General features: G+C 46.6%; 1 protein-coding gene across 3 annotated transcripts in view; it reads right to left on the bottom strand.

Moving 5' to 3' along the window:
* YY1 (YY1 transcription factor) overlaps positions 1 to 13,381 on the bottom strand; it is a 31,354-nt gene extending 17,973 nt beyond the window's left edge. For all 3 annotated transcript variants that reach the window (XM_075713168.1, XM_075713167.1, XM_075713169.1), the window contains exons 1-2: positions 12,465 to 13,381; positions 2,545 to 2,707 (exon numbers count right to left, since the gene is read on the bottom strand). In XM_075713168.1, the coding sequence (XP_075569283.1) occupies positions 2,545 to 2,707; positions 12,465 to 13,161 (860 nt within the window). In that variant the 5' untranslated portion in view covers positions 13,162 to 13,381. The remainder of the gene's footprint in view (positions 1 to 2,544; positions 2,708 to 12,464) is intronic.
* Between the last annotated feature and the right edge of the window lie 967 nt (positions 13,382 to 14,348).

Here is a 14,348-nt window from a genome sequence, read left to right as displayed (position 1 = left end):
TAGGTATCAGTGTTTGAATTCAAGTTATTAGCTAAAAGGAGTCCCTTCAACATGCTTCACTGCAAGAAGACCAAGATTTTAACAAGCAATATTCAAATTCTAATACACCCATATTCTTCAGCCTCAGCTATACACAATCATTTAAGATCTAACATGCAAATAACACAGTTTTCTTTTTCATCTTTCTTTTTTAAGGCAAGAGTAAGTTTGACAGTCATTGATTCTGACCAAAAAACAAAAAAACCTTTCTTAAAACAGAAGATGCTTGAAGTTTTCACGTATCTACAATTAAACTATCAGAAGAATTCTTCCTAAGTTTTGGACAACTTGGGCATATTGCCAATGTCCCCCCAAGCTGCTTTCTCTACTACCATATACTTGTCTTATGATTGAATCAGATTACATTTTATCTGCTGTACGGAAGTATATTAACAGAAAAGAGATCGTACACATAGAACTCAATCTTTCCATCACCTGCTACAAATTCTAGCTCTAGAACTTCCTAGAACGTCCTACCATGGATAACAAAAAAAAGTGGCAATTTTAAATTACTGCCTGCTGCCACTATTTTCTTAACAGAAAACTAACTAAAACCCAAAGATGCAGTACATTTTACAATATTAAGAAATATGCAGACAGATCTAATAGATGCAATCTGGTCACTTCAAGAAGCCCAAATCCTGGCAACCATTCCAAGTATTCAAACCGATCTGGAGAAAAATATTCAGTATTTGCATGGAGAATACCCTATGAGAAACTATTTAAACTTCCTAATAAAAGATAGTTATTCAGTACTTAAATGTTTAATAGAACCAAAGGTTTCAGCATGCTTTAAAGTAACTGAGAATACCATTTAAAGCACATGATGAGCAGAAACGTGTAAGTAAAATTTTAGAATTAGAATGCTATGTACACTCAGAGCATCACTTAAACGTTTGCTTTCACAAAAAATGGTATTAACCTTTCGGCAGGTCTCAGAGGACCACACAATCATTTTGATCAACAATAGTAAAACAAGTAACAACAGTATCAGTACCTAGAACCACCCACTACTTCAGATAAAACGCTGTTTTCAGTTGTTCATCACGTGTTTTTATACATTTCCAGATCAGATAGCCTGAAGCAGGGAGCAAGCCCTGCAAAACCATCTTACTAGGAGCCTTCAAAATCCATAGTTCAATGAAATCTCAGTTTACTGAAAACAATTTTGGGACAAGGCTGTGCTGGCAATACTCTGGTACAAACACACTGAAGAGTAACAGAACAAGCTTGTAAAAAGCAGCAAGTTCAAAGAGATGAAACAAGAGTAGATGCACACACTGGACACCAAGATCCACCTAACCAAGAAGCCAGACCAGAACTTGTCTCAACAATCCCTGCTGTCTAGCAGCTACCTGAAAAATCCAGTGATTTAAAAAAAAAAGCAGCACACTTCTCCCTCTACTAGCTGACCCAGGAAGTAAGAGTAACAACACCTGACCAGCCACCTGCTCTAGGTGTCAGAATGGTGCCCCAGGGCTCTGAAGAACAGCCAGCTGGTAACAAAATTAAAACGAGCGTAGCTTCATACACACACTTTGCTTTCAACATGGGAAAAACTGATTACAGCAGCTGCAGAAAGCTAACAGTTGTGCTCAAACATTTGGAGACACCAGCATCAACGCTGCCCATGCACTGAGTGGAGGAGTATGCCTCTGGTAATTACAAGCACATGCACAGGAAGAAGGGGACCAAGCAAACGCTGCAAAGGCCACCCTCGTGTCACGGCTCCCTGGTGCCGCAGCAGCTTCTCCGGTGGCCTCACGGTTGCCCTCTGGTGGCCACCGGCTGCCCTGAGCCCGCGGTCCCGGGGCCGGGGCTCTGCGGAGGGCGGGGGGAAGAGACACAGGACACTCTCAGTACTGCACGGCAGAACAGAGCTTCACCTCTACTTGAACGCGAAAGTCACCTTGTAGCTCAGGTCAATGTATTGATATGTAAACGAGTGACAATTCTGATTCACTAGAGGAAAATCCAAGCAGTAGAGCTACCAACTGTGAAGCTGCAATTATCAGTGGCATTCGAAAATGCAAGACACGACTCCATTAAAAAGAAGTTTAAGACCTAGAGCTTAAGTAGTAAGAAGCAGGTGAAAAAGAACAGTAAGCAGCTTTACAAACTACTGTAGTCTAGCTTTCTCGTACTGAACAATCTGAATGCAGCATTTAATTTATCAGATGCTTTGGTGCTGCAGAATCTAAGACTACTCACATGAAAGATCCATTCTGTCACATCAAAGATGCAGTCTATCAATGTATTTAGGTCCTGCCTTACCCAACAAGAACTAAAGGCCAGAAGCAATTGAAGAAGTCACTGCTGAATATAAAACCCAGTTATTTTAACATGGTATCAGCTACTCTGTTCTGAATGAAGTCCCTTGTTTCACAAGATGATTAAATGGAACAATAAGCCATACTAAATCTACCATTTGTTTTGCCTAAGTTTCATAACGAAACCAGTGAAAAGAAAACCATTTTAGTTTAAAGATCCATTCTTCCTACTTACCTAGCAAATTCAGCCAGTTGTTTGGGGTCTGAGAGGTCAATGCCAGGTATTCCACCAGGAGGAAGTTTCTTCCCTGTCATGTACTCTGAGTAATCTGGAGGAGAATTCTCTCCAATGATCTGCTCTTCCACCACTGCTTCATGGTCAATATCTTTTTTGTCATCTGAAATACACAAAACACTGAATTCAATACATACTAAAGAGCAAAACAGCATATATGTTATTAGGCTGCATCTCAATACAAATTCACTATTACTGCACACCTAAAAGAATACATTGCACTTCCAGATTTCCACGCTAATTGTAAAGAGCAAAAAGACATCCATACAGTTACAGCATGAAGAACACAGAAAGAACACAACTGGTCAGGAAAAAAAAAAAGTCACATATCTACTTAAACACAAACAAATAAGGAAATAAGTAGAACAAGCCTATGTATGTTGGCTGTATTTGAGAGATAATGCACTTTTCCTGAAACAATGCCTAAATATTTAATTCCCTTAACCTCTGCAAGACTAACCTCCACCATACCCACTTAGGATCTCAACAGCAATCAGTAACCAAGCAAGCCTATCAGAGGAATGGCAGATACTTACCCTAAGACGTTAGGATTACTGATCTTTACTTCAGAGCCTTCAGACTTCCTTGACCTCCAACAGAAGTGTCATGGAGGGACAAGAAATTTAAAAATAATTGCTAATGGAGCTTCAGCACCTGCCCATAAAATTAAAGTTTTTCAACACTTGCAGACAGGTCTGAAAGAAAGCAAAACACTGAACAGCATGTCTCCCTCCCAAGGACACTTCTTCCTTCCACAGCTGAGGCCAGCCTAAGCTCTTTCCCACTTTACTATGTAAACAGCAGATAGGGATCATTCAGAGCTTTGATCTGCAAGCCGGTTAAGATAGTACTACTTTATCTGCTCTAGAGCTCCTCCTATGGATTTGTGCTCAAGGACCGCAGTGAAATCAGGCAGAAGACCTGCTGTTGCTATCTACTCACATTCAGACCTTAGAATATGCCAAGACACAATGTCTTCTCTCTCCTCCTGCTATTTTATATCAGAAACCAGACACACACAAAGAAGACAGAGAACGGAAACATCCACCTATGTACCTCACTGCTGTGCTCACACAAGCAGGAAGAAAGACACAGCACCAATCCTGTTTTCCACCCTCAAATACACCTAGGACAACAGACTTATATATGGTTGTAACTACTTACACAGTTGTAACTACTCATCTAAATGTTATAAACTTGCCACTACACTACTTCTCCTACTCTGTGTATGGGGAGCAGATACTGCAAATCACTTTATACACAAGAGGCTTTACAAAAATAACAGTTTTATTTTAGAGGTAGTGTTTAAGGAATGGAAATACAAGGTAGTAGGACAGATAGTATTTCCCCAATTAAAAAAAAAAAACAAACCCACATAAGACAGAAAACAAATAAGGCAACGTTGTTGGGGTCTGGGTTTTTTTTTCCCTTAAGCAGAAACACAGGAAATAACATTATTCATTACTCAGTAACTTAGATTAGGGAAGAGAAGACAAGACATAGGCAAATAAAAGAAACATACTAAGGACAAATTTCTATGCAATTTGTAATGCCTGCTTTTAATGTTTGCCACTGAGCTATTTCTAGAAATGTTACTGCTAGTTTGGGGTTTAATCTGATCTACCAGATCAAATAGCAGTTCATGTATATGTTCCATGGTGAAAGAGGAAAACAGACTCCAACACTGCAAAGACAGGAGTGTTAATAAGAAAATACTATCTGCAGCCATTAAACTGGGAATAACTACAAAATTGACTATTTGGACAACTTTTTTTATTCTAGTTTTCCACTCACCACACTACCTTTCAGTCTTTACCAATGCTTTAAAGAAAGCAACTGAATCTACCTTAAGCCTTTACCTTAAGGATTATATAGTAAGTTTTACAGTACCTGCAGGAGCTACAAATTCCAGTCAATAAACCTCCAAGTCGGCAACAATTTGTTCTTCCAAACAGAAGCTTGAGAAAAGATATTTAGCAATGCCTACACAGCCAGAAAAGACATTATGAAGCTCAGAAGAGCACAGAACTTCTGGGAAGCTAAAAGTGATGCCTTCTCCATGCTGCAGACTAGAATGAGATCAGCTGCCTTCAACATAGCCATTTCAACAGCTACCCAGAACTTGCAGCCTGACTGTTTGATGACATTCATAACAGAAACAAGTTTTCATTTCCTGCCTCAGATCAGATGCATGAGTCAACAGGGAAATTTTGTATACATCCCTTAAGATGTTCTTTCCTTCCCTAGTGTAAAGGCTCGCTATTCCACAGTGCTTTCTTGCTATTTGAGGGCCAAACTGAAAGTCAGCCAGCCTTCCATGCCTTTACTTCCCAAAAGCCCGCCAACAGAAGTCCATGCCACAGCTATTCAATTCCACAGGCTATTGGAGTAAAACATGAAAAACTATGAACATATTGCTTTGATACAGTAGAAAATAAGAGAAAGTATCCTTCAATATATTGACAGTTATGTGAAAATAAAAAAAAATCCAGTTTTCCTATACAAAAAACCTGTATCTCTACAGCAATACATACATGAAGTTTTAAAAACTAATTTAAACCAAAACAGACTAAAACAACAACATACAAAAAACATTTACCTTAAAGTGTTATGTCGGGCTAACATCCTTCAAGGTAGAAGACCTTGTTCACACCAAAAGTCAACTACTTTTTCAAAAGTAGCAGCAGACACCAGCAGCTCTTTAGTATCCAGACCATCCTATGACATTATCAACTCATTGGGAAAACAAAACAAAAACAACACACAAAAAACCCACACACACATCTTTGGAAGAAGTTTGGAAGAACTTTACCAGTGTCCTCTACGCACAAATTTATCACGTTTATTTGTGATCCCCTACCAACCTGGACCAGGCAGCCCAAAGTTTGGAGGCTAAAGTCCAAGCAAACTTTCACTCAGGCTGACAAGTTAACCGATATTCTCACTGCAAACAGGACAAGTTGACTGCTTGATGTTTTCTGCCTTCAAGCAAGTCCTGGTGCCCCCTACATCCAAATTACTTCCCCCTTTTCCTCTCATGAAGCATCAGAGAATCAAATATACTGCATCCAAAGCAAAGCACAACACAGAGACACAACCCTGAAATTCCAGTGACACCTCTGGAGAAATACAGTACAAATAAGGCATAGTAACTCCATGCAGTTTATGTCCATGCCAAGCTAATCTGGATGCCACCCATGCAAGCTAAATACGGACAGAGCCATGGAGCCAGTCAGGAAAAGGAAATTAACTGCTATATACTATCTGATCTACTTTCCCTTATATTTGAGTCTGCTGTACTCTCTGTGGTTTTAAGGGATAAAACATTTTGTTTAAGTGTGTATTTAGCACTATTCTTACAGATCTAATGCAGCTTTCTGTAAGGAACTGGGAGCATGATTTTAGTCCCATATTCTGAAAGACACTGAAGATGTGAATGCATGTTCAATTAGTTAATCACTTTATCTTCACAAAAACATGCACTACCAGTCACTGCAATAGTTATGCCCAATACTGACCTATCTTACAAAGCTGTAAACTACTGATTTGTTAGAGACACCACAGATACCCCACAACATCCTCCCACACCCAATTACATTAAGATAGTTGGTCTAAATTGGTTTGTTCTATGTACCTGTTTAGGACATACCCAAACAAATCTTCGTGTTCAGTGTCCTTCCATCTGCACTTCTCTCACGCCCTACATACAGGCAATACACACCCTGAACTGGATTCACTTCTACACTGCAAAGCAAGTAAGTCAAACAAACTTTTTTTTTTTTTTTTTACTAAGATCAATGAAAGTTCAGCATTTTAGCCAGCTGTATCTTTTGACTACCACTTAAAACATATTTCTACCAGTGAAATAACCAGAAGTTTTAAGAGTACCAAGCCCAAATACCAGCTGAAGAAGAAAGAAGCCAGATTACTGGGATAAAACTGGTAACTGCAGATTCCTTGTAACAGATCAATGACAAAACATGGTAGAATCTGTTTCCCAAGACTTTATTGATTACCTTTTGCTCTTATTACCACACTTTCCACATCTCTTGCAGCCCTTCTGTTGCACAGAAAATCCATCCACCTCAGAACTCTGTTACTTCATGCATTTCTAGAATAGTAGCTAGCTCCAGCTGACTTCTCTGGAACTCCCCAGCTTTATAAGATGACCCCCTTAACTCTCAACCCAAGAAGCCCCATCAGTATTTCTGTCTCAGTTATTCTTCATTTTAGCTACTGTACTCCACTTCTAGATCCTTAATTCTCTGAGCTGTCCTCCTCCTCTATTACACAGCAGGGAGAACACATTGTTATTCAATCAGTTTTCCCCTGTGGAAAATAAGGAGTGCAAAAGGGAACTCAGAAGTTACACTTGGTAGCAAAGCAATGAGACCTAATCCTATAGCTTCCTCCGCAAGGTACCAAGGTAAAAGACATTCTGCTTACCAACTAAAAGGATGAACAACATTTAAGCTTAAATTTCTTTTTATGATGGTTAAACACATTTGTTTTTAGGAACAGCTGAAATGCAATTACATGATAAAGGATGTATTCAGCAACTGTGCAGTACCAAGGCACTGCACTAACAGCTTGGTTATTGCTACCACATTGCAATCTCCTCAGGCGAATTAGTTCATTGGTCATGTTTGGAAGCAAAGGATCATAAATAGCTTGTTAAATAATACAGTTATGTAGCAGGCACTTCTGAATGTTAAATTCCATTTTGCACAGTATGTAATTTTTTAACCTAATCGGCTGCTACGTTACTTTCTCTCTGATGTGCCTTGCACACAGATGGAGAACAGGTTCTTCTTTCCCTGTGTCACGCATCTCTTATTTCACACCACCAAGACATGAACTGACAAAAACACTGCATATACCAATAGTCATCATCCGAGTTCAACATTTGTGAGACTGTGCCGAAACACTATGACCTTCTAAATCATCAGCATACAAGTGACATGGACCTCTCAGGGAAGGATCCAATAGCAAGGTAGAGGATTCTAGTTTGAAGGTGGGCTAAGAGGCAACTTAATTGAGACATTTTAAGTGATGAACCACATTCATGTATTTCACTTTCAAAACTGAAAAGATATTTAAAACAGCTGCAGGAAAATATCTACCTTATCCTCTAAGGTTCACTGGCAAAAGTGTCAGGGCAGACTCAATCCTTAGGGATACCAAAAGCCTACACCGTTTTTTTAATCAGAGACAGAAACAGATTATTACCATAATATTTTAAAGGAACCAGACAATGACTTTCTGCGTCCATTATGAAAAATTCTCATAGAAGAAGCTCATGACCTGTCATCACAAAGAATTTTGGCCATCCTTGATACAGGCCCACAACTGAGCTAAATGACTAGACTATCATTTATACTATGCAAGACAACTAGTCAAACAGCAGATGATTATTTTTTCTCACCCCTGCAGTCTGGTAAAGTCAAATGAAAACCCTTCTATTTTTTTAAAGACATTAAAAGTTAAAAAGTTTAAGAGGTTTTGCAGAACCTTCTAGAAACCCAGCATGAACCCCCTGAGTTTCCAAATATGGGTCCAGAGCACAGGCTTCCTGCATTATCAAGAATCTTTTCCAAACCATACATGTAACTTCTGCATCTTTGTCTTTCCCATCTAGGAATAGGACACTTGAGCAGTTTAACATCATAGGCAATGTTTAATTTGGTTGTGCTATTTCAGCCCTAAGCTTGCAGGCTATCTACGCTAACAGTAATAGTTTAAGCCAACACCTATTTCAGGTTTGAAAGCTTGACAGAGTCAACAGTCATTACCTAGAAGCAGATGTAGTTACACTAACACATTTTCCCCCCTCAAAATTAAGCCCCAGCTGCTTGAAATGCCAGCATTTGGTGGAGCCAGCATTTCAGCACCCACCTTCCCAACTGCTCCTGCATCTAAGAATCAGTTTTGCAAGCACAATCTGACAATTTCTAATGATCTTTCCCATCACTATTGTGTACCCAACCTGGAGACAGTCACTAAAGAGGATGATTCAAGCTGAATCTAGCAAAGGCACAAATAAATTCCACTTCATAAAAACAAATTTTCCCAGTACAAGATGGGGTGTCTCACGTGGAGAGCACCACTAATTATATACAATTTTCTAAATCCGTGACAGGATACCCCAATGAAAATAATGAGGATAGATTATTAGACAGCGTAGAGAAAACACGCTATGGGAACATGAGTAAAGTATCCACCATATATACGTCTTCAACCCTTCCAGAAAATAGAACGCCTTTGTTCAGCTCGTATTTTCACACGTGAAGAAAGACAAATAATTCCATTCTGAAGATCTGGAAAGCTAATCTGAAGTAGAACAAAGCATTCCTGTTTCAAACTAAACACTTTAATTAAAGTAATCATGGGTCACAAGTTTGATATCACCATAGGTACCAAGGCGATAAGAGAAGTTACGGTAAGTCTAAACCGCTGCCAACAACAGTACTGCAACTTCTACGTAACCACCTAACAAGACAAGGATTGAATAGTCAGTCGTCTTTAATCACACTGCTATATATTTGACACATTGTTTCAACATGTTTCAAGAGGTTCTACCAGACATGGACAAAGATTTATGATTGACTAAATTTGGTACCACCCGTGTACAAGCTAATATAGCAGCACTAGAAAACAGTAACAAGTAATTAATTCACATTGTCTTCCCACACTGTGGTGAGCAAAGTGCCCTTGTTCCCAATTCAAATACCCATGAACAGCAATATAGGGCTCATTGTTTTATCGTGATGCATGAGCTTATTTACTATTCATCTTTTGATAAGCTTTTTGCTAAGCATTTAAACCAGTCAATTACATCAGTATGCAAGCAAGTCTTTAATTATGTCAAAATACAGAAGCAAAACTACTATCTTTGTTCAAAATAAAGTAAATAAAGTATGCCCGATTGTGCAGGGAAACTTTAATACAACGATCCTTTAGCAAGCCAGTAGTTTGGTTGGTTGCACACACTCCTCCCCCCCCCACCATTTTGGTTCTTTTGGAATTTTTCTGGCAACTGTTCCGCCCCTAAAATTTCAGAAAAGACAATGAAGCCTCAGCATTTGACCACTTCAGACCATGTCTGTAAGATTCAGTAAGCTGTGTAAGAGGCACAAAAGGCTACCCAATAGGCTCAGTAAAACTTCATAACACTCTTAACTGAGCAGCTTATTACCAAAGGCTGTTTGAAGTTGGGGGGGGGGGGGGGGGGGGGGGGGCGGGCAGTGTGGATGTGTGGTGGATGTGTGCACACATGCAGGTAGGAAGGGGAGCTCAAACTTTAATACTTTTCCTTCACCTATATATTTTGTGATTTTGCTTTTGGGGGGCTTTTTTGGCATTAGAAGTCAAGTCAGAGCATGTGTTCTGCATCATGGATATAATTGAGTTGAATGTAGCAATGCAATTCAATCTCCAATAAATTACAAGTGGATATCATTCCCACTGAGCTTGCATGGTCATGATCATAAAGAACAAAACCACTGAAATCAATAGGGCTACCCTGATGTAAAAGTTGTGTACGCAGGAAGAGAATCAAGTGCATTGATTATACACATGCTTCACTTCAGTCAAGTAATAATCAGCATGCAGAAGCTCTAAGAAAACATCCTATCAGGCACTCTGAATTTCAGAGTGCAAATGCATGCTAGAAATTGTCAATTGATCTCAGCAAGGTCCTGTATCCTGCCAGCTCATGAGTCATAACATCCACTTGCATTCAGCTATCTTAAGTAGCTTCCACAAACCAGAAGACTATATTAGTTTCTATTGTCTTTTTTCTTTCTTGAATGGTCAATTCTAAGAAAAAAAAAAAACATCAAGTGGATTTAATTCAGGTTTCATACAATGATACACAGAAGCATATATTCTACTAAACAGTATTTGGGAAACTCTTAAATGAAAGTTCTTTGTTCATCAAGAAGTAGGGAACTTTGATTGGACTCACTGGACTGTCTACCAACTATACACCAGAAGTGTCATATACTCTGTCAAACTTGCTAAGTAATTACTTATATTTAAAGAGAGAGTAAAAATCAGAATTACCATTTTTTCCATCTTTGCAGACAAGAGAATTCAGCCATGCAATACACTTTTCCTTCAACACTCCCCTTTCTAACAACTATTGGTCATTCACAAACATCACAGAACAAACATTTTAGACTACATCAGAAGCTGAAAGAGTATCTTTATCTTGCCAGACGCTTTAAAAATTGAAGAGCACAAAAATTATTATATGCAAGATAGATTACCAACCTACTATTCAAAGACCACACACCAATTTAAATATTGCATGAACTGATACTATTTGACTGCTTGGTTTCACACTTACGTAACTTTAGCACAGAATTAGAACTTTGACTACGGAGCCTAGCTTCCAGCAATACATTTTTTGTAAAAAAAAAAAAAAAAAAAAATTAAACAAAAACCCCAACGTGCCACAAGTAACACTTTTCTGCTGACTAAAAAGACTCTTCCCACACACACACACATTTTAAAGGAAAGGATCAGAAAATCGTGGCAGATAAAATCAGTGGGAAGGGCAGGCGCAAGTCAGGTTTATTCCAAGTCCTGCAGATACAAAACACCGTCGCAAGACTTTATTCTCTTTAAGAGACTCTGACTCCTCAAAAAACACACACGACCTCACACAACACGGGCTCCCTGCGCCTATTTAAAGCTTTAGACCTAGCCGAGGAAAAGCTGAACGCTCTCCGAGCCTCAACCAGAAGCTGCTCCGTTCCTCCCCGCGGCTCCCCGGTCGGAGGCCTGCCCCTCGGCTGTCAGACGCCGGCTCCCGACACGGGGATTTCTGCAGGGCCGGCTGGTTCGCGGCCGCCCCCTCCGTAGCCGGCGAGCGGCGCGGGCAGCCCCCGCGGGGGCGAAGAGCCGCTTCCCCCCTCGCCGGCACCGCGGCCTTCGGGCGGGGAGGCCCCACCCACACCCCGCCTGGCCACCGCAGCGGCCCGGCGGGCCGGTGCCGGGCGGCCGCGGGCCCATCCCCACCGGGCGAGCTGAAGAACGGTATTTCGGGGAGATCGCCGTCCCCGGGCCGGGGCGAGCCGGCGGGGCGGGCGGCGCTGGGGCGGGCGGCTCTCCCCCCGCACATAACGGTCACGGCCCGCAGCACACGCCTCATCCGGGGCCGCCGCCCGCGTTCGGCATTAAAATGCGGCCCAATGGGGCGGCGGGGTGCGCGGCGGCGGTAGCGCAGGGCGGGAGGGAGGGGAGCGGCAGGCGGGCAGCCGGCAAGGCGGCGGCGGCCGGGGAGGGGAGGCGAGGCGAGGCGGGCCGGCGGCGGGCCGGGAGACGGGGAAGAAGGAGGACAGAGGGCGCCGGGAGGCGCGGGGGGCGGCGGCCGGGGGAGGGAAGGGCGAGGGGCAGGCGTGGAGGCAGCGGCGGGGCGCCGCGGGGAGCGGCGGCGGTAGCGGCGGGGCGGGGACGGGGGGAGAAGCGAGGAGGCTGGGTTCGCCCCGCACCCTGTGCCCGCCCGCACACCCCGCCTCCCCCTGCTGCAGAAACTACGCCATTGCGGCCTAGTCCTGGAGCCAGCGGCGCGCTGCCTCCCTCCCTCTCGCACCCCCCTCAGCCGCCGCCATCTTGGCGGCCGCCGCCATCTTTCCTTCCCCCCGCCGGAGCCGGGCAGGAGCAGCGGCGGCAGCAGCGCAGACCCCGCCATCTTTTCGGGGGAGCCGCCATACTTGCCCTGGCGATGAACATGGCGGCGCCCATCACACACATCAAAACATGGCCTCCCTTCAAAACAAAACTGTCCGAGCCGAGCCGGGCAGCCGCCGGCGGGGCCCGGGGCCCGGGGAGGGAGGGGTCCGGCGCGCACTTACCCGAGGCCCACATGGTGACCGAGAACTCCCCCTCCAGGGTCTTGATCTGCACCTGCTTCTGCTCCCATTTCCTGCCGCCGCCGCCCTCGGCCCCGCCGCCGCCTCCCCCGCTCAGGTAACTCTTCTTGCTGCTCTTCTTGCCGCTGCCGCCCTTCTTAACGCGGCCTCCTCCGCCGGCCGAGGAGGAGCCGCCGCCTCCGCTCTTGCTGCCGGCGGCGGTCACGGTGACCAGGGTCTGCTCGATGTACTCGTCCTCCCCGGCGGGGGCCGGCACCGGGATGAGGATCTGGTCCTCGAAGCCGTCGTCGGCCCGCAGTCCGTCCGAGTCGTCTCCCCCTACCACCTCCTCGCGGGTCTGCACCAGGATCACCTCTTGGTGGTGGTGGTGCAGATGGAGCTGTCCCCCGCCGCCGCCGGCCGCGCCGCCGCCCGCCCCGCTGGGGTCCCCGTCCGAGACCAGCGGCTGCAGCGCGATCATGGGCTGGTGGTGGTGGTAGTGATGGGGCGGGTGGTGCGGGCCGCACTCCTCGCAGCACTCGTCCTCGTCCTCCTCTTCCTCGTCCTCCTCGCCGCCCACCACGGTGGTCTCGATCGTCTCCACCGGGATGGTCTCCACCTCGATCTCGTGCAGCTCCACGATCTCGGCCGGCATCTCCGAGCCGTCCGTGGCGATGTACAGGGTGTCTCCCGAGGCCATGGCGGGGCGAGGCGGGGGGGAGAGCTCCGCGGGCGGCGAGGGGGCTCCGGTCCGCTCCCCTCGGCGGATGGTGGGGCTCGGGCTCCTCTCGCTTCTCCTCCTCCTCCCCCTTCCACACAAACACCAGCTCCTCGCAGCCAGCGAGAGGGAGGCAGCCAGCCAGCCGCCAAATCCCGGCTACGCTCCCTCGCGAGACTTCCGCTGCTGCCGCCGAGACGGACCCCAGCCCCTGGAGGCCGCTGCCGCCGGGACCCGCCCCCCCGCCGCCAAGCGGCCAATCGCGCCGCCCGCCGCGCCCACGGCTCGCCCAGGCGAGCGAAGTAGCCTACGGGGGCGCGCCGTGCCGCAGCGGCCCGCCTCCGTTTACTGCCGCCGGCCTATCAGAGAGCGCTGCGAGCACGGAGCGCGCCCCCCGGCGCTGAGCAGCCAATCGGCTCGCGGCGATGTCACGCCCTCGGCCGCCCGCCCCGCCCCTCCCTTCTCGCCCCGCCCCGCGCGGAAGCACCGCCCCGGCCCCGCCGCCCGTGCGGCCCGGCCGGCCGGCCCACCGCGCCGTCCTCCCCGCCGCCGGGGGCAGGCGCTGGCCTCGCCGCGCGCCCGCGCGCTCTGCCGCCGGCGGTGGCCGGGCCCGCTCCCCGAGGCACCGGTAGGCGGCGCGCCAGCAGCCTGGCCGTTAACGGTCGGCGCGCGGCCCTATCAGCGGGCGCGGGCGGCAACACGGACCGGGAGCAACGGTCGCGTCCCGAGCGTTTCCCAGCCGGCGGGGGCCGGGTGAGCTCGGCCGGCGGCGGCTGGCGGAGCAGGCGGCCCGGCGTCCGACCCTGCCCTGCCCTGCCCTGCCCTGCGGCCGAGGGCTGCCGGGGGGGTCCCGCTGCGGGACGGGCGGGCGGCGGGCCCCGGCGGAGCGGCGGGCTCGGCCTGCGCAGTCGCCGGAGAAGCCTGGGGAGGCTGTGGGCAGGAACGGCGTGTTTGGATTTTACAATCGAACCGCTCTTGCCACTTAGCGATTTTTCTCTCTCTTTTTTTTTTTTTTGTTGTTGGGGGGGTGGTGCGTGCGTGTGTCAGCACTGAGCGTAGCACAGCGCGTTCCTGCAGGCTTTCGCTCCGAATTGCGCGCAGGCAAGTTGTTGGCTCCTGGGAGCGCTGGCTCTCTGCGTTGCTGGCAGCGGGAACGGGGTCTGGAGGCA

The sequence above is a fragment of the Pelecanus crispus genome, chromosome 6, assembly GCF_030463565.1.
Source record: "Pelecanus crispus isolate bPelCri1 chromosome 6, bPelCri1.pri, whole genome shotgun sequence".
Taxonomy (NCBI): Eukaryota; Metazoa; Chordata; class Aves; order Pelecaniformes; family Pelecanidae; genus Pelecanus; species Pelecanus crispus.
The sequence above is the reverse complement of the archived record's forward strand: the minus strand, read 5'-3'. Positions and strand labels throughout refer to the sequence as shown.